A 16,376-nucleotide genomic window follows, 5' to 3' on the forward strand; every position below is an offset into this window, starting at 1 on the left:
TTCACGCCGGCAGAGTTAGTTGTGTCAACCTTTGAATTGTAGACTGAGTGAGCTCTTCACAGTTTTCTTACCTGGTAGTAAATATCACTGTAGGCTGAACCTTTGGTAGGTGAATAATCTGAGGCCCATTTATATGCCTTTATTGTCTTTAAAACACTTTAATAGTGATTTTTGACAAGTTTCATGTTTAATTATACCAATCTATCACTGGGAGTTGTTTTTAACACTTAATTTTCTTGATTCAGATCTGAGGGTAATTTTTAATCTGTTTGCTCTAATCACTTAAAATGTGATTATTGCAAACGCTGATCTACACTTGTTTCCCTTCTTGTCGTCATGGACACCAGCAGACCTAAAGCCTGACATTTGAAGGTTAAGAGTGGGACTCTGGAATGGGACTACCCAGAGCGTCAGTGCAGACTGTGTGACCTTGATCACACTGTGATGACCTTCTTTGTGCCTCAGTGTTTTCCATAAAAACTGGATAATGGTACCTAGTCATAGGGTTGTTTTTAGGATTATATGAGTTCACCTCTGCACCTAAGATGTAATAATGCTTCATAAATAAATAATAGTAAAATTGCCCCTTTGAGCCCCTCCAACTGAATACATTATAGTCTACCTCCTAGTCTATAAATCTAAAGTGCTAGTCACATAGGACGTTGAGGTCATTTGAATGACACCAAGAAAGCACACAGTTTGTACTGAGCTCATTTTTAATTCCCGAACTTCCTCTGTAAGTAAACTGGGATAGTGTCAATCTCCAGTTATTTTAGTTTCTGGAGTTAATTTTTCTCTAAAGACAACACTCCTTTGTTGCTTTGCTTCATGTGTTTTATGTGTAATCTCTCCCAAAAAAGGATGATTATATTTATAAGAACATGAATACATAAAATTCTGAGAGCCTAAGAAATAATATTAATGCACACAAAAATATGTAACTGAAAACTATAACTTTTTATTATACACGTTCGATTTTCAAAAATTTGAAAATTCAAATTACCTGTGATCCTACTACCACTTAGCAATAACCCCCTTTTAAAGTTTTGGAGAAAATCTTTTCATGTTCTTTTTTTTAGTAAAACATGTTTTGGTTTTTCTTAAGTGTGCATTGTTTGATAAAAATCAAAATGAATGGTAAAATAAATTAGGTTTTCTCATTTACTTATATAGACTTAAGGACGCATTCCAATGTAGGTTGAGCAATGAAATGCTTTGTCTCTTAACTAGACCACTAGGGTAGAATTTAGGCTGGTGTCAAGCATGTGGCATCCAGCCTAGTACTGACTACTTTACATGATACAATTAATGGTAATAAATAACAATCAACATTCAGCGAGCACTTAATTTTCGTTAGTCAACATGCTAAGAGCTTTACATGCGTTATCACATGTGATACTCATAAAAAACTCCAAGAGATGAATAATATTGTTCCCATCTTACAGAGGAAGAACCCAAGGTTAAAAAGCCACTAGTAAGTGCTCTTAGTGGTGGCAACTCGAGTCTTTTCAACTCCAAACTCCTCTTAACAACTACCATTGCTTCCTTTCTGACAAGTTGTGGATTCTTATGTACTAGGACGGCTAGCTCTCAGTGGACGTGAAGGAATGGAGCAAGGGATGCTCATGACAACTTGGGACTCATCTCTGAGCTGTAGTCAGTGCATCTCTGATGCCTGTCAGAGCCTGGGAAACTTGCCTCTCTTGAGTATCTGATTACAAGTATAATCATTGAGCCCCCAAACCCTTTCCAAACTGTGGTGATTGTGTCAGCCAGTGAATCCTGCTACCATGAGCAGAGACCCAGCTCTAAGTAGCTGTGTCTATGTGTTCATAAGAAGTGGAGTTCTAGGAAAAAGGGCATGAAATGAACAATTTCAAAATATCAATATCAGTTGTTGGTTCTTGCCATGTTGGCATTAAGATTTTCTCATGTGTACTTTGGAGTATAGAGTAAATTCTTTTTTTAATATGGGAGACATTGTGCTTCTTTTGTTTTAGCATAGTACTCTTGTCTAGTTACAATGGTCCTATTTCTCTTAAACTTAGCTTTTTTTTTTTTTTTTTTAATTTAGAAATGGCTCAGCTGGGAAACTATGATAGTGGGACAGCAGAAACACCAGAAACAGATGAATCGGTGAAAGTAAGTATCTTTCTCGATGAAATATGATGTTGGTTTTTCTGTTTATTAGCATGTGGAGATTTTGGCTGTGCTAATTACTTTATTTGTTCAACACATATTTATTGTGCTTCTATATGCAAGGCGCCAGGCATACAGTTTTAACCCCTCTCTTCAAAGAGAAACAAATTAATAAAGAGAAATCATGCACAAAAAATCAAAATGAGAAACTTGAATAAGATCTATAAAGAAAAAGGGCCATGTGCTCCTGGAACATAACATAAAGAGATTTACCAGTCCAGAAAGATCTCCTAAGGAAAGGATACTCGAGATGTGAGAACTTACTAGGATGAGAAGGGGCAGAGGGAACATTCCAGGCCAAAGGACCATCATGTGATACAAGGGAGAGAGTATATCTGAAGGCTTAAGAGTGAGGGAGACTGTGCAGCCTAGAGAGCTCGGGTAAAAAGTGGACACAGACGTGCTTGCTGTTCATCTTTGTCAAATTGTTTCTTTCAAAGAACGGTGGGGGGCTTCCCTGGTGGCGCGGTGGTTGAGAGTCCGCCTGCCGATGCAGGGGACACGGGTTCGTGCTCCGGTCCGGGAAGATCCCACATGCCGCGGAGCGGCTGGGCCCGTGAGCCATGGCCGCTGAGCCTGCGCGTCCGGAGCCTGTGCTCCGCAACGGGAGAGTCCACAACAGGGAGAGGCCCGCGAACCCAAAAAAAAAAAAAAAAAAAAAAGCTTAAATAAGGTAGTCTGTGTAAAATGGTTAGGACAGCTTCACATATGCTAAATAAATGATAGCTGTTTTTGTTAGTTTCATCATAACTGCCATAATTTTGAATGAGCTTAAGCTGAAGTTCCTTTGAGACATCCGAGGAGAGCCATCGAGCAGTCAGTTGTATATAAGGTGTGGGATCTTCCGGCCCTCAGAGGGAGAGTTTTTGGTGGAGGGTCTAGGTGACTTAGTAGTCATCCATAGGCATAGGTGAGGTCACTCAGGTGAGGAGGAGTTAATGAGACAAGAGGGCTGGTTCAGGGCCTTGTAGCTGGAGCTGTGGAGAGCAGTTGGAGTGGGGTGGCTGAACAAGTAAGGCGTCCCAGTCTTGGATTATGTTTTCTGAGGTGGGGTGTTGGCAGGTGATGAGTAGACCCAGGTCCTATGGCCAGAGGCCAAGGAGAAGCAGAGAAAGGAGCTGGTTGAAGGGAGGAGGTCAGGTAGCCCAGAGGCCAGGTTGTTGGCTGAGTTATCTGTGTAGATACGGAAGTCACTCAGGATGGTGAGAGAATGCAGGCACTGAGGACAGTGGGAAGCTCGGTCTAAATCTTCCAGAGGTGGTGGGGCAGCCGAGTGGGCGGGTGCCAGCCCTGAGTGGGGGAGGATGGCACATACCTCAGAGTCATGGGGTTTCTTCCAGAATTATGGGAAGGGGATTCTGGTCTCTGCGGAGGGAGCAGAACGACTCTTAACCCCCTGTCAGTGCTAAGATAAGTGGGGCGTGAGAAAATTTTGTAAAACAAAACAAAACAAAACTTTGTTTATTCGTGTCCTTTGAACTAAACTTTTTAAAGAGCTATCTTTTTGAAAATTGGTGTCTAAACCATGGTAAGTAAGACTTACGGTGGATGGATGTAAAGAAAGACAGGCATGCTCTGCCTGCCTGTCTCATCTGTTGCCAACTGCCTTTTCCAAACAGGAAAGGTTGCCACAGGAATGAAATGGACATGCCCTGGTCAGTGGCAGAGAGGCCACGTGATCCACCAACCCGTAGAGGGCCACTCCAGCCCATTCTTTTCCGATTGACTGAAACTAGAATTAAGGTTTGGCATTTTGGACTTAAATCTTAAAACTTTAAAAGACTAGGGTGAGGCTCACCTGAATGGTTTACAGAGGTAAATTAAAAATCAGGAATTTTCAAAAACGTGGTGCCTCTATCTCCTGGAAATGGTGTTCACTTAAATGAAACTGAGCCAGTCACGAGGAGTAGTTTATCGGCACTGCTGTGGAAAATTGAGCTTTAAAGCCGTCCCCCAGGTTCCTTTGGCTAGAATACTGCACTTTAACATATTAAACAATAGAGGATGCAATTCAAATATTAGTTATTTTACTGCTAAAATCATTTTCTTAAATTCTGAGCTATTTTGTAACATCCATATTTTGTCTCCAAGAGCTCTAATGCTTCCCTGAAACTTCGAAGGAAACCTCGGGAAAGTGATTTTGAGACGATTAAATTGATTAGCAATGGAGCCTATGGGTGAGTAATTCAGGAAAACTCTCTATTATATTTTAACACACCTGAGAAATATATTCTTCACATTGATCTTATGCCAAATAGATGTTGTTGGGGACTTGAGTTTTCAGATCACTGCTCCTTCATTGATGGGTATCAGGTGAAGCCCAAATCATTTTTCATTGGATACCCAATCAGAAAACATTTCAAGTGACCTGGGGGTTATTTTAGAGCATGGGAGAGGAAGACTTTAGAAAGTAAAAATTTCTAAAGTAAGGGAAAATTTTTGTATATGCCTGTTCTTATGTAGATACACATACACATCTGGATATATATATATATGAATATATATATATTCATTTATAGCATTTCTACTTGAGAATTAGCCAGTACTTCCTGTCTGACCAGCAGTCAACCTTGGGAGAGTAGCACTTTAATAAGAAGGCTGATTGAAAATTTAAAGCAACACACTTCTTTTAGTCTTTATATAACACCAGGATTTTTTTTTTTTTCAATTGAACTCTATGCTATAGTCCGACCACATTAGTGGAGCACCTTCCTTGATTCATTTTTATAGATACACGGTTTCCCTCTCAGGGCATAAGGTCAATACTGACAAGATCCCTCTGAGTTACTAATAGTTTGGAAGAGTAATTAATACACAAACTATGTCCTGATCCATTTTAGACAGCCCAGAACTCTAGTTTAATTAAGTATTAATCCCAATTCCATCCGTAGGTGGGCAGCAATAAACAATCCCGTAGACAGTTATTGCCATTTATAACACACACAGCAGATGAGATAGAATCGATTTTTGTTACGCCACAAGGGATGTTTCTCCTTATGGTGTTTTTTTCACCTCTAATATTTTCCACACCATTAACTTAGTGAAGAACTTAAATATTTGTGAGTGCTTTCTATGCTCCACTGATTTGTTTTCAGGATTATGTCAAATGGCATATTTCCTGATGTGGCTTATAAATGCTTTCTGATGTTTTATTTTTACAATATTTTATTTCTGTTGAGGACCTCACTGAAACTCTTCTACCTAAGAAGATTGTTTCAGCATGCAGTTGTTTGTGGGTTTTGTTTATATATTATTGGCTTTTAGTCCTTTTTAGTTCTGGAGATCATCTGAGGATTTCTTGTCTGATCAGGGAAAAGACTGAAATTTGATTTAAGGGATCTGTGGGTTTGAGCACTGCTGGATTTTATTGCCTGTGGAATTCTGGCATGGGATTGTCTATGAAGCACCACTTTTATAAAATGTGGGCATATATCTTAGCAGTATTTGGAGTTCTAATTGGTTGAGTAAACTCATTTGTAGTGCAAATTAAACCACTGTATAGTAGATGAGGTATATCACACTTCGGGGAACGGTTGGGAATATACAAGAAGTTAAACAAGCTGTGAATCAGTAAACACCCAGGACGGAGGCCAAGTCATTAGTGGGCTTACAAGCTGCCTGTGGGAGCCTCTGCCGATCGGCCAAAACCTTCTTTTTTCTCTTTTGCTCCTTCTCCAAGTTAACCTCTCACTACGTTTCTGACAGATTTCCTCTACAATTTAATTATTTTTCACTTAAAATTTGAATGGAGCTACGCCCATTGGCCCACCTGATCAGGATGCTGATAGCGGGCTTCTGAACAGATGGATCACGTAGGTCCATGAATTGGAGCCGTGCGAGGCTTTTTGGGCATCCCTGTAGCCGAGTCCCTCGCTCACATCAGTGACTTAGAGCGACACCCGTTCTGTGACTTTTCAAATACCGGTTATGCTAGAAACTAACCCTTTCATTCGATAGAGCTGTATAACACATCATGGTTTTTTCAACATCCTACTTAGTGACAATTCATGATTATAAAGCCAATTGGCCAATTGGAGAAGCACCCAATTTCCTTCTCTGTTTAACAGGTTTCAGATCCTGACTGGAAGTTGCACCTCCCTTCATGCCAACTTAGCACTTTGTAGAAAGCGAACACCTACTGTGTGCCAGGCACTGGACTAGTCTCTTTATTCTCTTTATTTGTTCTCTTCTCACAAACCCTTGTGAGGGGTTGATGTTACTTCCACTTAGACGTGGAGAAAGAGGCCCCCAAGCCTGGTCACACGTACTCTGACTGCAAGCAGAGCTCTTTTCTCCCTCTGAATATCGTTTATAACTCTTAGCCATCTTAATTAGGGTATAGAAATCCTTCTTCCATTGAGCGCTTCCACCTAGATTTTTAAATAACAATTTCGAATGTTTTCGAAGTAGAAGAATAAGATTGACCTAAAATTTTCTAAAGTAAGAAGGCTAAATTTGAGAGGCACAATGCTTCTTCCCCACTTCACATTGCTCTCTAGCCTTGCTGCCCTTTCTGCTTTTTTTAGCCCTCAAAGGACAGGGTCATTTACCTGAGAGACAGACTGACGGATGCTCCCTCTCGATAGCCTTTCCCCTCAGCTTCCCCCTAACACTTGCACTCTCCTTCCCACATGCGGATCTGCTCACTGGAATTCGTGTATCAGGCTCTCAGATTCATGCATAATTTTATATGCATGAGATGTTCACACTCCCAATAGGACTGATTCATTCTGCTCTAGATCCTGCCTGCTTCCGATTCCATTTCTCCCTTCCCCCGCCTCAGTTCTGCATGAGTGGAGTGATGCTTGGCTCCGCTGGCTGCCCCTCCCCATGCATCACCTCCCACCCTTGGGTCTTCCTATTTCACAGGGCGGGTCAGCGTAGGAAAAGAGACACAGAAGCCTTTTCAAGGGAAGCAACCCTTGAGGCCAGAAAACAGAGAAATGGGGGCCAAATTAGTTCAGTCTAGTTTTATAACCTTGGGCAGTTTGCAGCTCTGCTTAGCAGTGTTAGATGTCTGTCTGTCCCACTCTGTTTCTCTGTCTCTCTCTCTTTTTCAGCCTCTCCCTCCCCCTCTCTCTCTCCCTCTGCTTCACTCTCTGCTGACTTGAGTAGTTTAAGAACAGCAATTTATAAGGATGGAGGAAAGGAGTATGTGAGAGACAACACATATTACTAAATAAACACATTTCAGCATTAGAAATAATATTTCCAAAGCAGTACAGAAATGTAAAAACATAACATAAACAAAACAAACAAAAATGCAGCTACAGGGAATTCTAATTAAGTCTGGTTGACTTTTGCAACTTGATCGAGATACGTTTCTCCTGAGGAAATGGTATCTCAAGCTACCTATAGGATTAATTTCAACTGGTTTAGGTAAATTTCCCTAAGGATTACCTGATTATTTTCAGTACAATAGCAAGGGAAGACAGAAAGTCAAATCAAATTTTATGAATTGAAAATCTAAGAATAAAGATTGAAGGTCTTTTTACACAGTACCTAGTGTAGGTACTGGTCAAATTGGGTCTGAGGTATCTTTCTCTTTTGTTCTTTCATAAAATCATGTACAACCCTATTCTTTTTCCTTCACCTCCTGTTGTTCTCAAACATATTGAGGAGCAGTTATTTATGTAAGAAATGGTGGAGCTTGGTTGAAAATCAAAATGGCAGCCTACTGACAGTCTAAAAGTGAAGTTAACAGTATCATATGTCTGGAGGTCCTCAGCCCTAAACTTACTCAATATTAAATATTGAAAGAAGTGATAGAAAGTGAGCTGTATTCCAGTTGACTCTCAAGAATAGGCAAGTGCTTATATAAAGATACTGGCTTTTTCCTTTTAACATTTTCAATTCTAAAGTTCATTTTAAAAAACAGATTCTGTATCTCAGGAATCCCTCTTCATGACAGTATCTGCCAATGCATGTCTCATATGTGTAAGGGGAGGCCAAGTTCTTTTCTGTGCTCCCTTTGAATCTCTCTGTCCTGCTATCAGCTTCTGATTAGGAGAAGCTCAAGTGTCTTTGGATCTTGATTTTATCCAATCAGTAATTGGAAAAAGAAAAAAATTGTCGTAGCCTTTAATCTGATTCAGAAAGAATGAGTAGTTGGTAAATGAAAAAGTTCAAGTAGGAAATCACCAAAAAATGATATGTACTTTAAACATTTTAATTTAACCTAAATATACGTAAACTGACTAGCCTTTCGATGTAAGCCCTTTATAAGACAGCCAGTATAAACAATACTTATACAGTCATTCCTTGGTATCCAAGGGGTATTGGTTCCAAGACCCCCCTCAGATACCAAAATCCACAGATACTCCTTTGCCTTATATAAAATGGTATCCTCTCATATATTTTAAATCATCTCTAGATTACTTATAATATCTAATACAATGGAAATGCTGCATAAATATCAATAGTTGCCAGTGTGGCGAATTCGAGTTTTGCTTCATGCAGTTTTCTGGATTTTTTTGTTTGTTTGTTTTTAATATTTTTCAATCCTCAGCTGATTGAATCTGAGGGTGCAGAAGCTGTGGCTATGTAGGGCTGACTGTACTATGTTGTTTGTTTCACACTTTTAGCTTTTTTACAGGTGAAGCAAGAACTGGAAGCAATCCGCCTAGATTTTTATTATTTTCTCGACGTTTGGAATCTTCTCACTCATACTAAATCAATAGGAATTTTATTTAGTAACTCACGTTTATCAGTGCTTTCCCAAGCATTCCACTCAGTTTTCTTATAAACAACAGTGCTTTCTCTTTTCACACTCGTGTTTCATCAGTTTAAATATTTGTTTAAATTAGTCAGTCATGATATCAAGCCTAGCCAGAACAGGTGTGGAAATTAACCCGGCTGGTGGGAGCCCAAGTGTTTGGGAATCCTGAAGAGGATGCCTAGCCTCTGTGGAAAGCAGTAGGCACCCAGCCAGCCAGCTCCCTTGTCAGTTTGTTGTACAGTGGGAATAAGAGTACCAGGTTATTCCTCGAGTTCATTATGTGGAGTGTGGCTAAGACAGCTTTTTACTATACAGGGAAGGAAGAACTAGAAGGCTAGGGAAAAGAGGAGAGAGGAAAAGGTGTAAAGATTAAAAAAAAAAAGAATGTTTAAACAGAGACCCCACAAATGTGTGATTTTGTGAGTGAAGGGAAAAGATGGATACAATGAGAAGACAAAGACGTACACACTTCAAAGAAAGATGAATTCCTAGTTGAACGCTTAAGAGGAAAATGTGAATATTGGTTAAACTGAGATTGAATATACTTAAGATTTATGTAAGGGGATCACTCTGACATATTGGTCCAGCAGGAGTATAGGGTGTCCTAGTCCCCTTCGAGTTCATTTTTTGGAGGCAATGAAAATCACTAGTGAAAAATGCATCTCAGATAACCCCTTGTTTAGGAAACAGACTACTGGGTGTACTTTACTATGTTTGATAGCTTTTCAGGTAAATTTTTACTTAGTTGATCATCGCGTTTGTTTCAGGACAGCCTCGTACAACCTATTACACACTTCTAATGATGATAGCTCTTTAGGTAAATTATTAATTATTTGAGAATTGCCTAACCTGAGAGTTCAAACCTGTTGTCCCTTAATGATGAGATACGTGAGGAGTAACTTGTGAGAAAAGGAGCCCATCCAAGACATTTTCTTTGTTGCTCATCATTTCCAGGTGGGGTTTGAAGGATCCTCCTCCGAATTACTTCTTTTCTCTACATCATTTGAAGCTTCAGGGAGTCCATTGTCTCTACCCAGACAGAATTGGTTCTGTAGAGTATTTGGAGGAGACTTTTGGCAGAAATTCCATGCAGCCTGCTCACTTTACAGTAAAGTTGCCAGACACCTCAGCTGTGGGTCACATGGACCAGAAATGCAGTGTACTCTGGACCCCCTTTTAGGTTGGGAAATGCATTTCCTGTTGAAACAGGCATAGGTGTAACTCATGCCGAGGTCTGTAGTGAAGAAATATGCTACTCTCTGTAGCAGGGAGGGCAGCCTCGTATGACCTGTTACATACTTCTTATTTATCTAGAAAGTTCATGGGAAGTAAATTACTCTCAAGTTGGAAGTCAGCTACTTTAAGAAGCTATAGTCTATGGTCCCTTTTGGTAGATCCCATGAGTATCATATAGAAAATTATTGCTTTAGTCAGTTGTGAAAAAATGCCTAATAGATATCTAATGCTAGAAAGGATCTAGCTCAGAATATGTATGTACTTTTGTTCATTGTTTTCCTGTTTTAATTTATATATCGGATTTTGTTCTGTTATAGAAAAACTGAAAACAACAGCTAGCTATTGGAAAGTAGCTCACTCTGGAGACTGTCCATTTTCTTCAGTGAAATGAATTTGCCTTACGTGTGACCTGTAACTTTATTGAAAGAATTTTTTAAAAAAATCAATTAGCCAAAGGGCTTGGGCCTGGAACGGAATGTTTGTAGTTGCCAGCATAGCTTATGTGGGCTGAATCCCGGCTATCACGTGAATGTAAAAACAAAAAAACAGTGGTATACTGTACCCAGAAACATCCCCTCTTCCTTTGAACCCCAACTCTTGTGCTCCTTTTCAGGGCAGTCTATTTTGTTCGGCATAAGGAATCGCGGCAGAGGTTTGCCATGAAGAAGATTAATAAACAGAACCTCATCCTCCGAAACCAGATCCAGCAGGCCTTTGTGGAACGGGATATCCTGACTTTTGCAGAAAACCCTTTTGTTGTCAGCATGTATTGCTCCTTTGAGACCAGGCGCCACTTGTGCATGGTCATGGAATATGTCGAAGGTGAGTCACTCTGACACAGAGAACATGACACCTGTACCCAGAAACCACTGGCTCGTTTGTGCAGCTGACGCTTTCTGTACTTGTGCCATACAATGGTTGTATCCACGTAGGAACCAAGGCCAGGCAATTAGATGGCTGTCTTCCCAGTCATTATCTTCCCATAATTGCTTGTAAAGGGCCAACTCTACTATAACAAAGGGAAAATTAGTGCTATTTGGAAAAAGGTTGTTTTCCCTTTTTAATAGCTTTTCATCCTAAGCACCTCCTCTCAATTGGTCATTAAAGTTAGAATATAGGTGATGGGATTTTTCCTACTTATTTTTATCACATATCATAAAAACATTCATTACAATGGATCTTCGTAAGGAAAGTATTAAAAATATGTCCTTTTTGGTGTATGGTATGAAATTAAAGATGAGTTAGGAGAAAGATACATTCAAGAAAATCTAACTTCTAATCTAAAAAAATAATATAAATCAACTTATTTACAAAAGAGAAATAGATTCACAGACATAGAAACCAAACATGGTTATAAAGGGGAAAGGGGGGGTATAAATTAGGACTATGGGATTAACAGATAGACACCACTATGTATAAAATAGATAAACAACAAGGATTTAGTGTACAGCACATGGAACTATATTCAGTATCTTGTAATAACCTATAATGGGAAAGAGTCTGAAACTGTATACCTGAAACTAACACGATATTATAAATCAACTATAGTTTAATTTTTAAAAACTAGCTTTTTTTTCTTTTGGAAGTTTGTGGTCTACCTTTTAAATGTTCCAAGTAATCTTATTTCCGTCAATTTTACATGAAATTTTTGAGTGTTTCCATAGCCATGACTTACTGACATAAATAAAGCTAATAAAATGAATAGATAAGCAAGGGCCAAAACAGTTTTCTTTTTTTAAAAAATTTTAGTTTATTTATTTGTTTATACAGCAGGTTCTTATTAGTTATCTCTTTTATACATATTAGTGTATATATGTCAATCCTAGTCTCCAAAACAATTTTCAAAGCATCTAATTTAAGCCCTTGTGATTGTTTGAACAGAATCCCAAAACTTATAACTTAACGAACCGTTAAATATTGTTTTCATTTTGCAGATGAATGAACTGAAACCCAAGAAGGGGTTTCACTAGATTTTTAGTGGTAGATACAGGACAAAAACATAACTTGCCTGATTTCCACCCATTGTTCTTTTCACCACACCAGTACTTTGCTTTATTAACTTTTGTTAGTTATTTTAACAACAATAATTAACGTTTATCACATGTTTAATATGTGTTGACAGCATCCTGAATTCTTTACACAGATTACCTCATTTAATCCTCACAATAAGAGGGATGACACTATTCATATCCTGATATTACAGCTGAAAGAACCAAGACCAGCTTGCCTAAGATGTCCCCACCTGTAAGAGTCAGAGCCGGAATTTGAACTCAGGCAGCCTGATTCCAGAATCCATGTTTTTAAATGGTTTATTTTAAATCATCACGCTGTTCCTAAAACACATCATCAGTTCTTCAACATTTAGTTTTACTTCAGGCCAAATCTGCTCTCTCATGAGCAGCGCTTCTTAAATAAAAGTCTGTATTTTCTCCACACCACATCATAAGTAGAAACATGATTACTTAACACAGTCTCCACTTACGAACACGATCGACTATGTCTATGGATAGAGACCATTCTACTTGGAAATTCTGCAGTCTAAACTGGCGGTCTTTAATCCCAGCTGATACTATACCTGCTAAGTCTTTTTCTTGTGTTTTATAGGAGGTGACTGTGCTACCTTAATGAAGAACATGGGTCCTCTCCCTGTTGATATGGCCAGGATGTACTTTGCTGAGACAGTCCTGGCCTTGGAATATCTACATAATTATGGAATTGTACATAGGGATTTGAAACCAGACAAGTATGTACACTGATGAAATATGTCTTTTTTTTCACACAATACAAAAGTGTTTATGTCTATAAAAATGTTTTCTTTTAATGCTGCTTTGTACATTTTTAAATTCTCCCATAATGTTCCCAAATGAGTTATTTTTAGCAGTATACATGATGATTTTTGTATAATCTTTTTAAAGGCTATGGTGTTTACAATAGCAGCTTATAAGAAACAAACAAACAAAAAAAGAGTATTAAGCCAGGGTTAGTTAATTTATTTTTAGTTTTTCTTATTATGTAAATAATAGGTACATAGAATGCTATGAGTTGTTTTCTGGATAGTTTCTGCGTTTAGAATGATACTTAGATAATTTTTTCTCCCCCAAGATGATATCCTTTATATTCTACTTAGTTTTTTATTTAATTTTTAGTCTATGTGGAGTTCATTTTGGTGTCTGATTTGAGATACAGATAGACTATTTTTCCCCAAATGACTAGGTATTCATCTTGACACCATTTATTAAATGTTCCATGCTTTCTCCACTAATCTGAGACACCTCTAGAAGTATTTCTTATTAATATGTAGAGCTTTTAAGTGTGCCAAAATTTTATAAAATTAACTTACGCTCATTACAGAAAATTTGGGAAGTACAAAAAGAAAAAACTTCATTCACAACATTCCCAAACGAAGACAGCTATTAGAATTTTGGCATGCATCCTTCCAATAGCTTTATTTTTTTTAATTCCTCCTTTAATTTTTTAAATAATGAAAATTTTCTTTGCCACTTAAAATGAAAAAAAAAATTAACTGTAAATTCATAAAGCTTTCAAATGTGAATTCTTTGCGTGTATAAGACACGTAGGTCTTGTGCTTAGTGAGTAGACACTTAAGTTCGAGCCAGAAGTTGAAATCTGAAACAATGCTACATTTTTCTTCCAGGTTCTTTATCTTTTGTCTCATTTGAATCACGGATTGGTTGCTTATGTTAGTTACTGATGTGTGACGTGGGATTATCAGTAGCCCTTTCTCAGCTCTTTTCTTATTCTGGAAATGGAAAGGTGTCAGAGTTCCATACTTGAATTTTTCTGAGAGCTTCAAGTTGTAAATGATGCTGTATGTGACATCTCCAAGGAAGATGGGCTGAGCCCGGTCTCTGGCCTTCCCTTGTGGATTACTTTCAGCCTCCAGATACACATATTTAACATCTTTGTATGACTTCACCTCTTTGCAGGCTGGGTTTTGTGATAAGATCGATACCTATATATTACATAGTCTTATCAATTCACAGTGGGAGGGAGAAAAGTAAAAACAAAAAATGAGCTTCAAAGTGAGTGTTGTGATATATGTCCTTCTGCTTCACAGTTTGCTGGTCACCTCCATGGGGCACATAAAGCTGACAGATTTTGGATTATCCAAGGTGGGGCTAATGAGCATGACTACCAATCTTTATGAGGGTCATATTGAGAAGGACGCTCGAGAGTTCCTGGACAAACAGGTAAGCTTGCGTGCTGTTTGGCTCCAGAGAGAAATACAAAGTGCAGTGTTGACAGTGCAATTCAGAATCAGCTCGCCTAGGCCATCTTGACATTAGTGCTGGGGCTTTAGATGTCTATATAAGCCTTACGTTTAATAAAGCGCAAATTGCTTCCATTTTTCTCCCTGGGCCTCTTTGAAATGTCGGTCCCTCCACATTCCTCCCTCGACATTATGGTCTATTAGTAAGACAAACGATCTAACTGTACACAGGTGAGAGTGTGAGAGAGACAAATGGAAAAACTGTTTTCGTAGGGAATTCGGGAGTCTCAGTAGAGTCCTCATGAAACTCATGATGCGTTGTACAATCACAGGTGCCAAACTCCGAGCCATGGCCCATTTCCCTTTAAGCATGCCTCATTACCATGTGCCCACAATCTGTTCATTGTACAGTTACTTAAGGTGAACACATCTCAACTGTCAGGCTTTTATGAAGTAACCAGGATGTGAATATATTTCAGTCATATAAATACTAAAACTCTCTCTGATAGTGACAGACGAAAAAATGCAGTATTATTTTAAATCCAGGGATTACAAATGTTTTTGTAAAGTAAGTAAAACTACTCAAATTTGAAATTAGACATTACACACAGTTTCACATTAGAGCAGCATTTTAAACTTTGCTTTTTTTGGTATTTTAAGTAATTCATTGCTTTTGGTATGATAGATACCGACTTCGAATCACTGTTCTTAAATTCTTTGTCCATGCGGTTCCATGCGGTTGAGCAGGTGCACTCTAGGCAAAATAATTGATATTTAGCCATCTTGCTCATTTTAATTCATGTCTAATATTCTAATTATTCTGATATTGCAATCATCTTTTAGGTCTGTGGCACACCTGAATACATTGCACCAGAAGTGATTCTGAGGCAGGGCTATGGGAAGCCGGTAGACTGGTGGGCCATGGGGATTATCCTCTATGAATTTCTGGTTGGATGCGTGCCATTCTTTGGGGACACTCCAGAAGAGCTATTTGGACAAGTCATCAGTGGTAAATATTGTCAGCAGTTATCTCTAAGCCGCTGTTGGGAAGCAGCTATTTAATGTAATTCTGGGGAGTATCACTGTTTTTACTAAAAAGTTAACCTTTATCAAAGGGTTTAGCCAACAAATTAAAAGAACTCACTCATCATAGCACATAACTGACTTTCACAATCTCAAGAGAGCAATTTGTGTCGGGAATTGATCTGGGGAAGTTTTGTTAACATGGAATTTGGAAATGTACTAGCAATGTGACCAATTTTTATGGTGTACTTTTTCTGCAAAAGAAATTGGTGTGGGATTTGCAAATGATTTCACTGCTGTCCAGTCTTCCTTTCCATAGTAGGAAAGTTGCACCAGGGAAGAAAAGGTTAACATGGGTAACATTTACACAAATGGGAAAAATGGCTATTGGCACAGTGAAGAAATTAACAAAAATGTAATAAACCCTAAAACAAATGTCTACCAAATAATAAATAATGAGAATGGGGAGGAAGCAAATTTAATCCACAGATTGTTAATGATTTCATTGGTAGTTGTTATGGTGTAATGTTATTTCTTAACAGCTGTTCATCTTTCATTTAAATTCAGTAACCTTTAGATCTTAACCTGCAAGCTGACCCTAACTATTGTTGTGTGGCTTGTGGCAAAACTAAATGATAATTAAATAGGCTTTATTACTACCCTACCTGCTGTTTTTATAAATTTCCCTGGAGCAGAGATCAAAAAGGCCTCTCTTCCTCAAAGTTTGTCAGTCATCACTCACATCTTCATCACCTACCTCTGGTCCATTCTGGACTGCGCTTAGAGTGTCCAACGGTGGAAATAGGGGGACAATTCCTTTTGGTATGAGGAGCCTCTTAATCACAGCATTATTTTCCATCATTGATTTTGCGAGCCAGGCATATTTGTAAATTTTAACAAAGTAGATTTGTGAGTCGCCCACAGTGTATAACCCTTTTATACAATATCTGAGCTCTTTATGGATTTATA

The 16,376-nt window shown here is 38.5% G+C and overlaps 1 protein-coding gene across 17 annotated transcripts in view; it reads left to right on the forward strand.

The window, feature by feature from the left end:
* MAST4 (microtubule associated serine/threonine kinase family member 4) overlaps positions 1-16,376 on the forward strand; it is a 568,209-nt gene that overhangs the window by 517,508 nt on the left and 34,325 nt on the right. For all 17 annotated transcript variants that reach the window (XM_067730872.1, XM_067730855.1, XM_067730861.1 and 14 more), the window contains 6 exons: positions 2,075-2,142; positions 4,291-4,376; positions 10,767-10,975; positions 12,758-12,896; positions 14,232-14,364; positions 15,228-15,393. In XM_067730872.1, the coding sequence (XP_067586973.1) occupies positions 2,075-2,142; positions 4,291-4,376; positions 10,767-10,975; positions 12,758-12,896; positions 14,232-14,364; positions 15,228-15,393 (801 nt within the window). The remainder of the gene's footprint in view (positions 1-2,074; positions 2,143-4,290; positions 4,377-10,766; positions 10,976-12,757; positions 12,897-14,231; positions 14,365-15,227; positions 15,394-16,376) is intronic.

The sequence above is a fragment of the Pseudorca crassidens genome, chromosome 3 (genome assembly GCF_039906515.1).
Source record: "Pseudorca crassidens isolate mPseCra1 chromosome 3, mPseCra1.hap1, whole genome shotgun sequence".
In the NCBI taxonomy this organism is placed as follows: Eukaryota; Metazoa; Chordata; class Mammalia; order Artiodactyla; family Delphinidae; genus Pseudorca; species Pseudorca crassidens.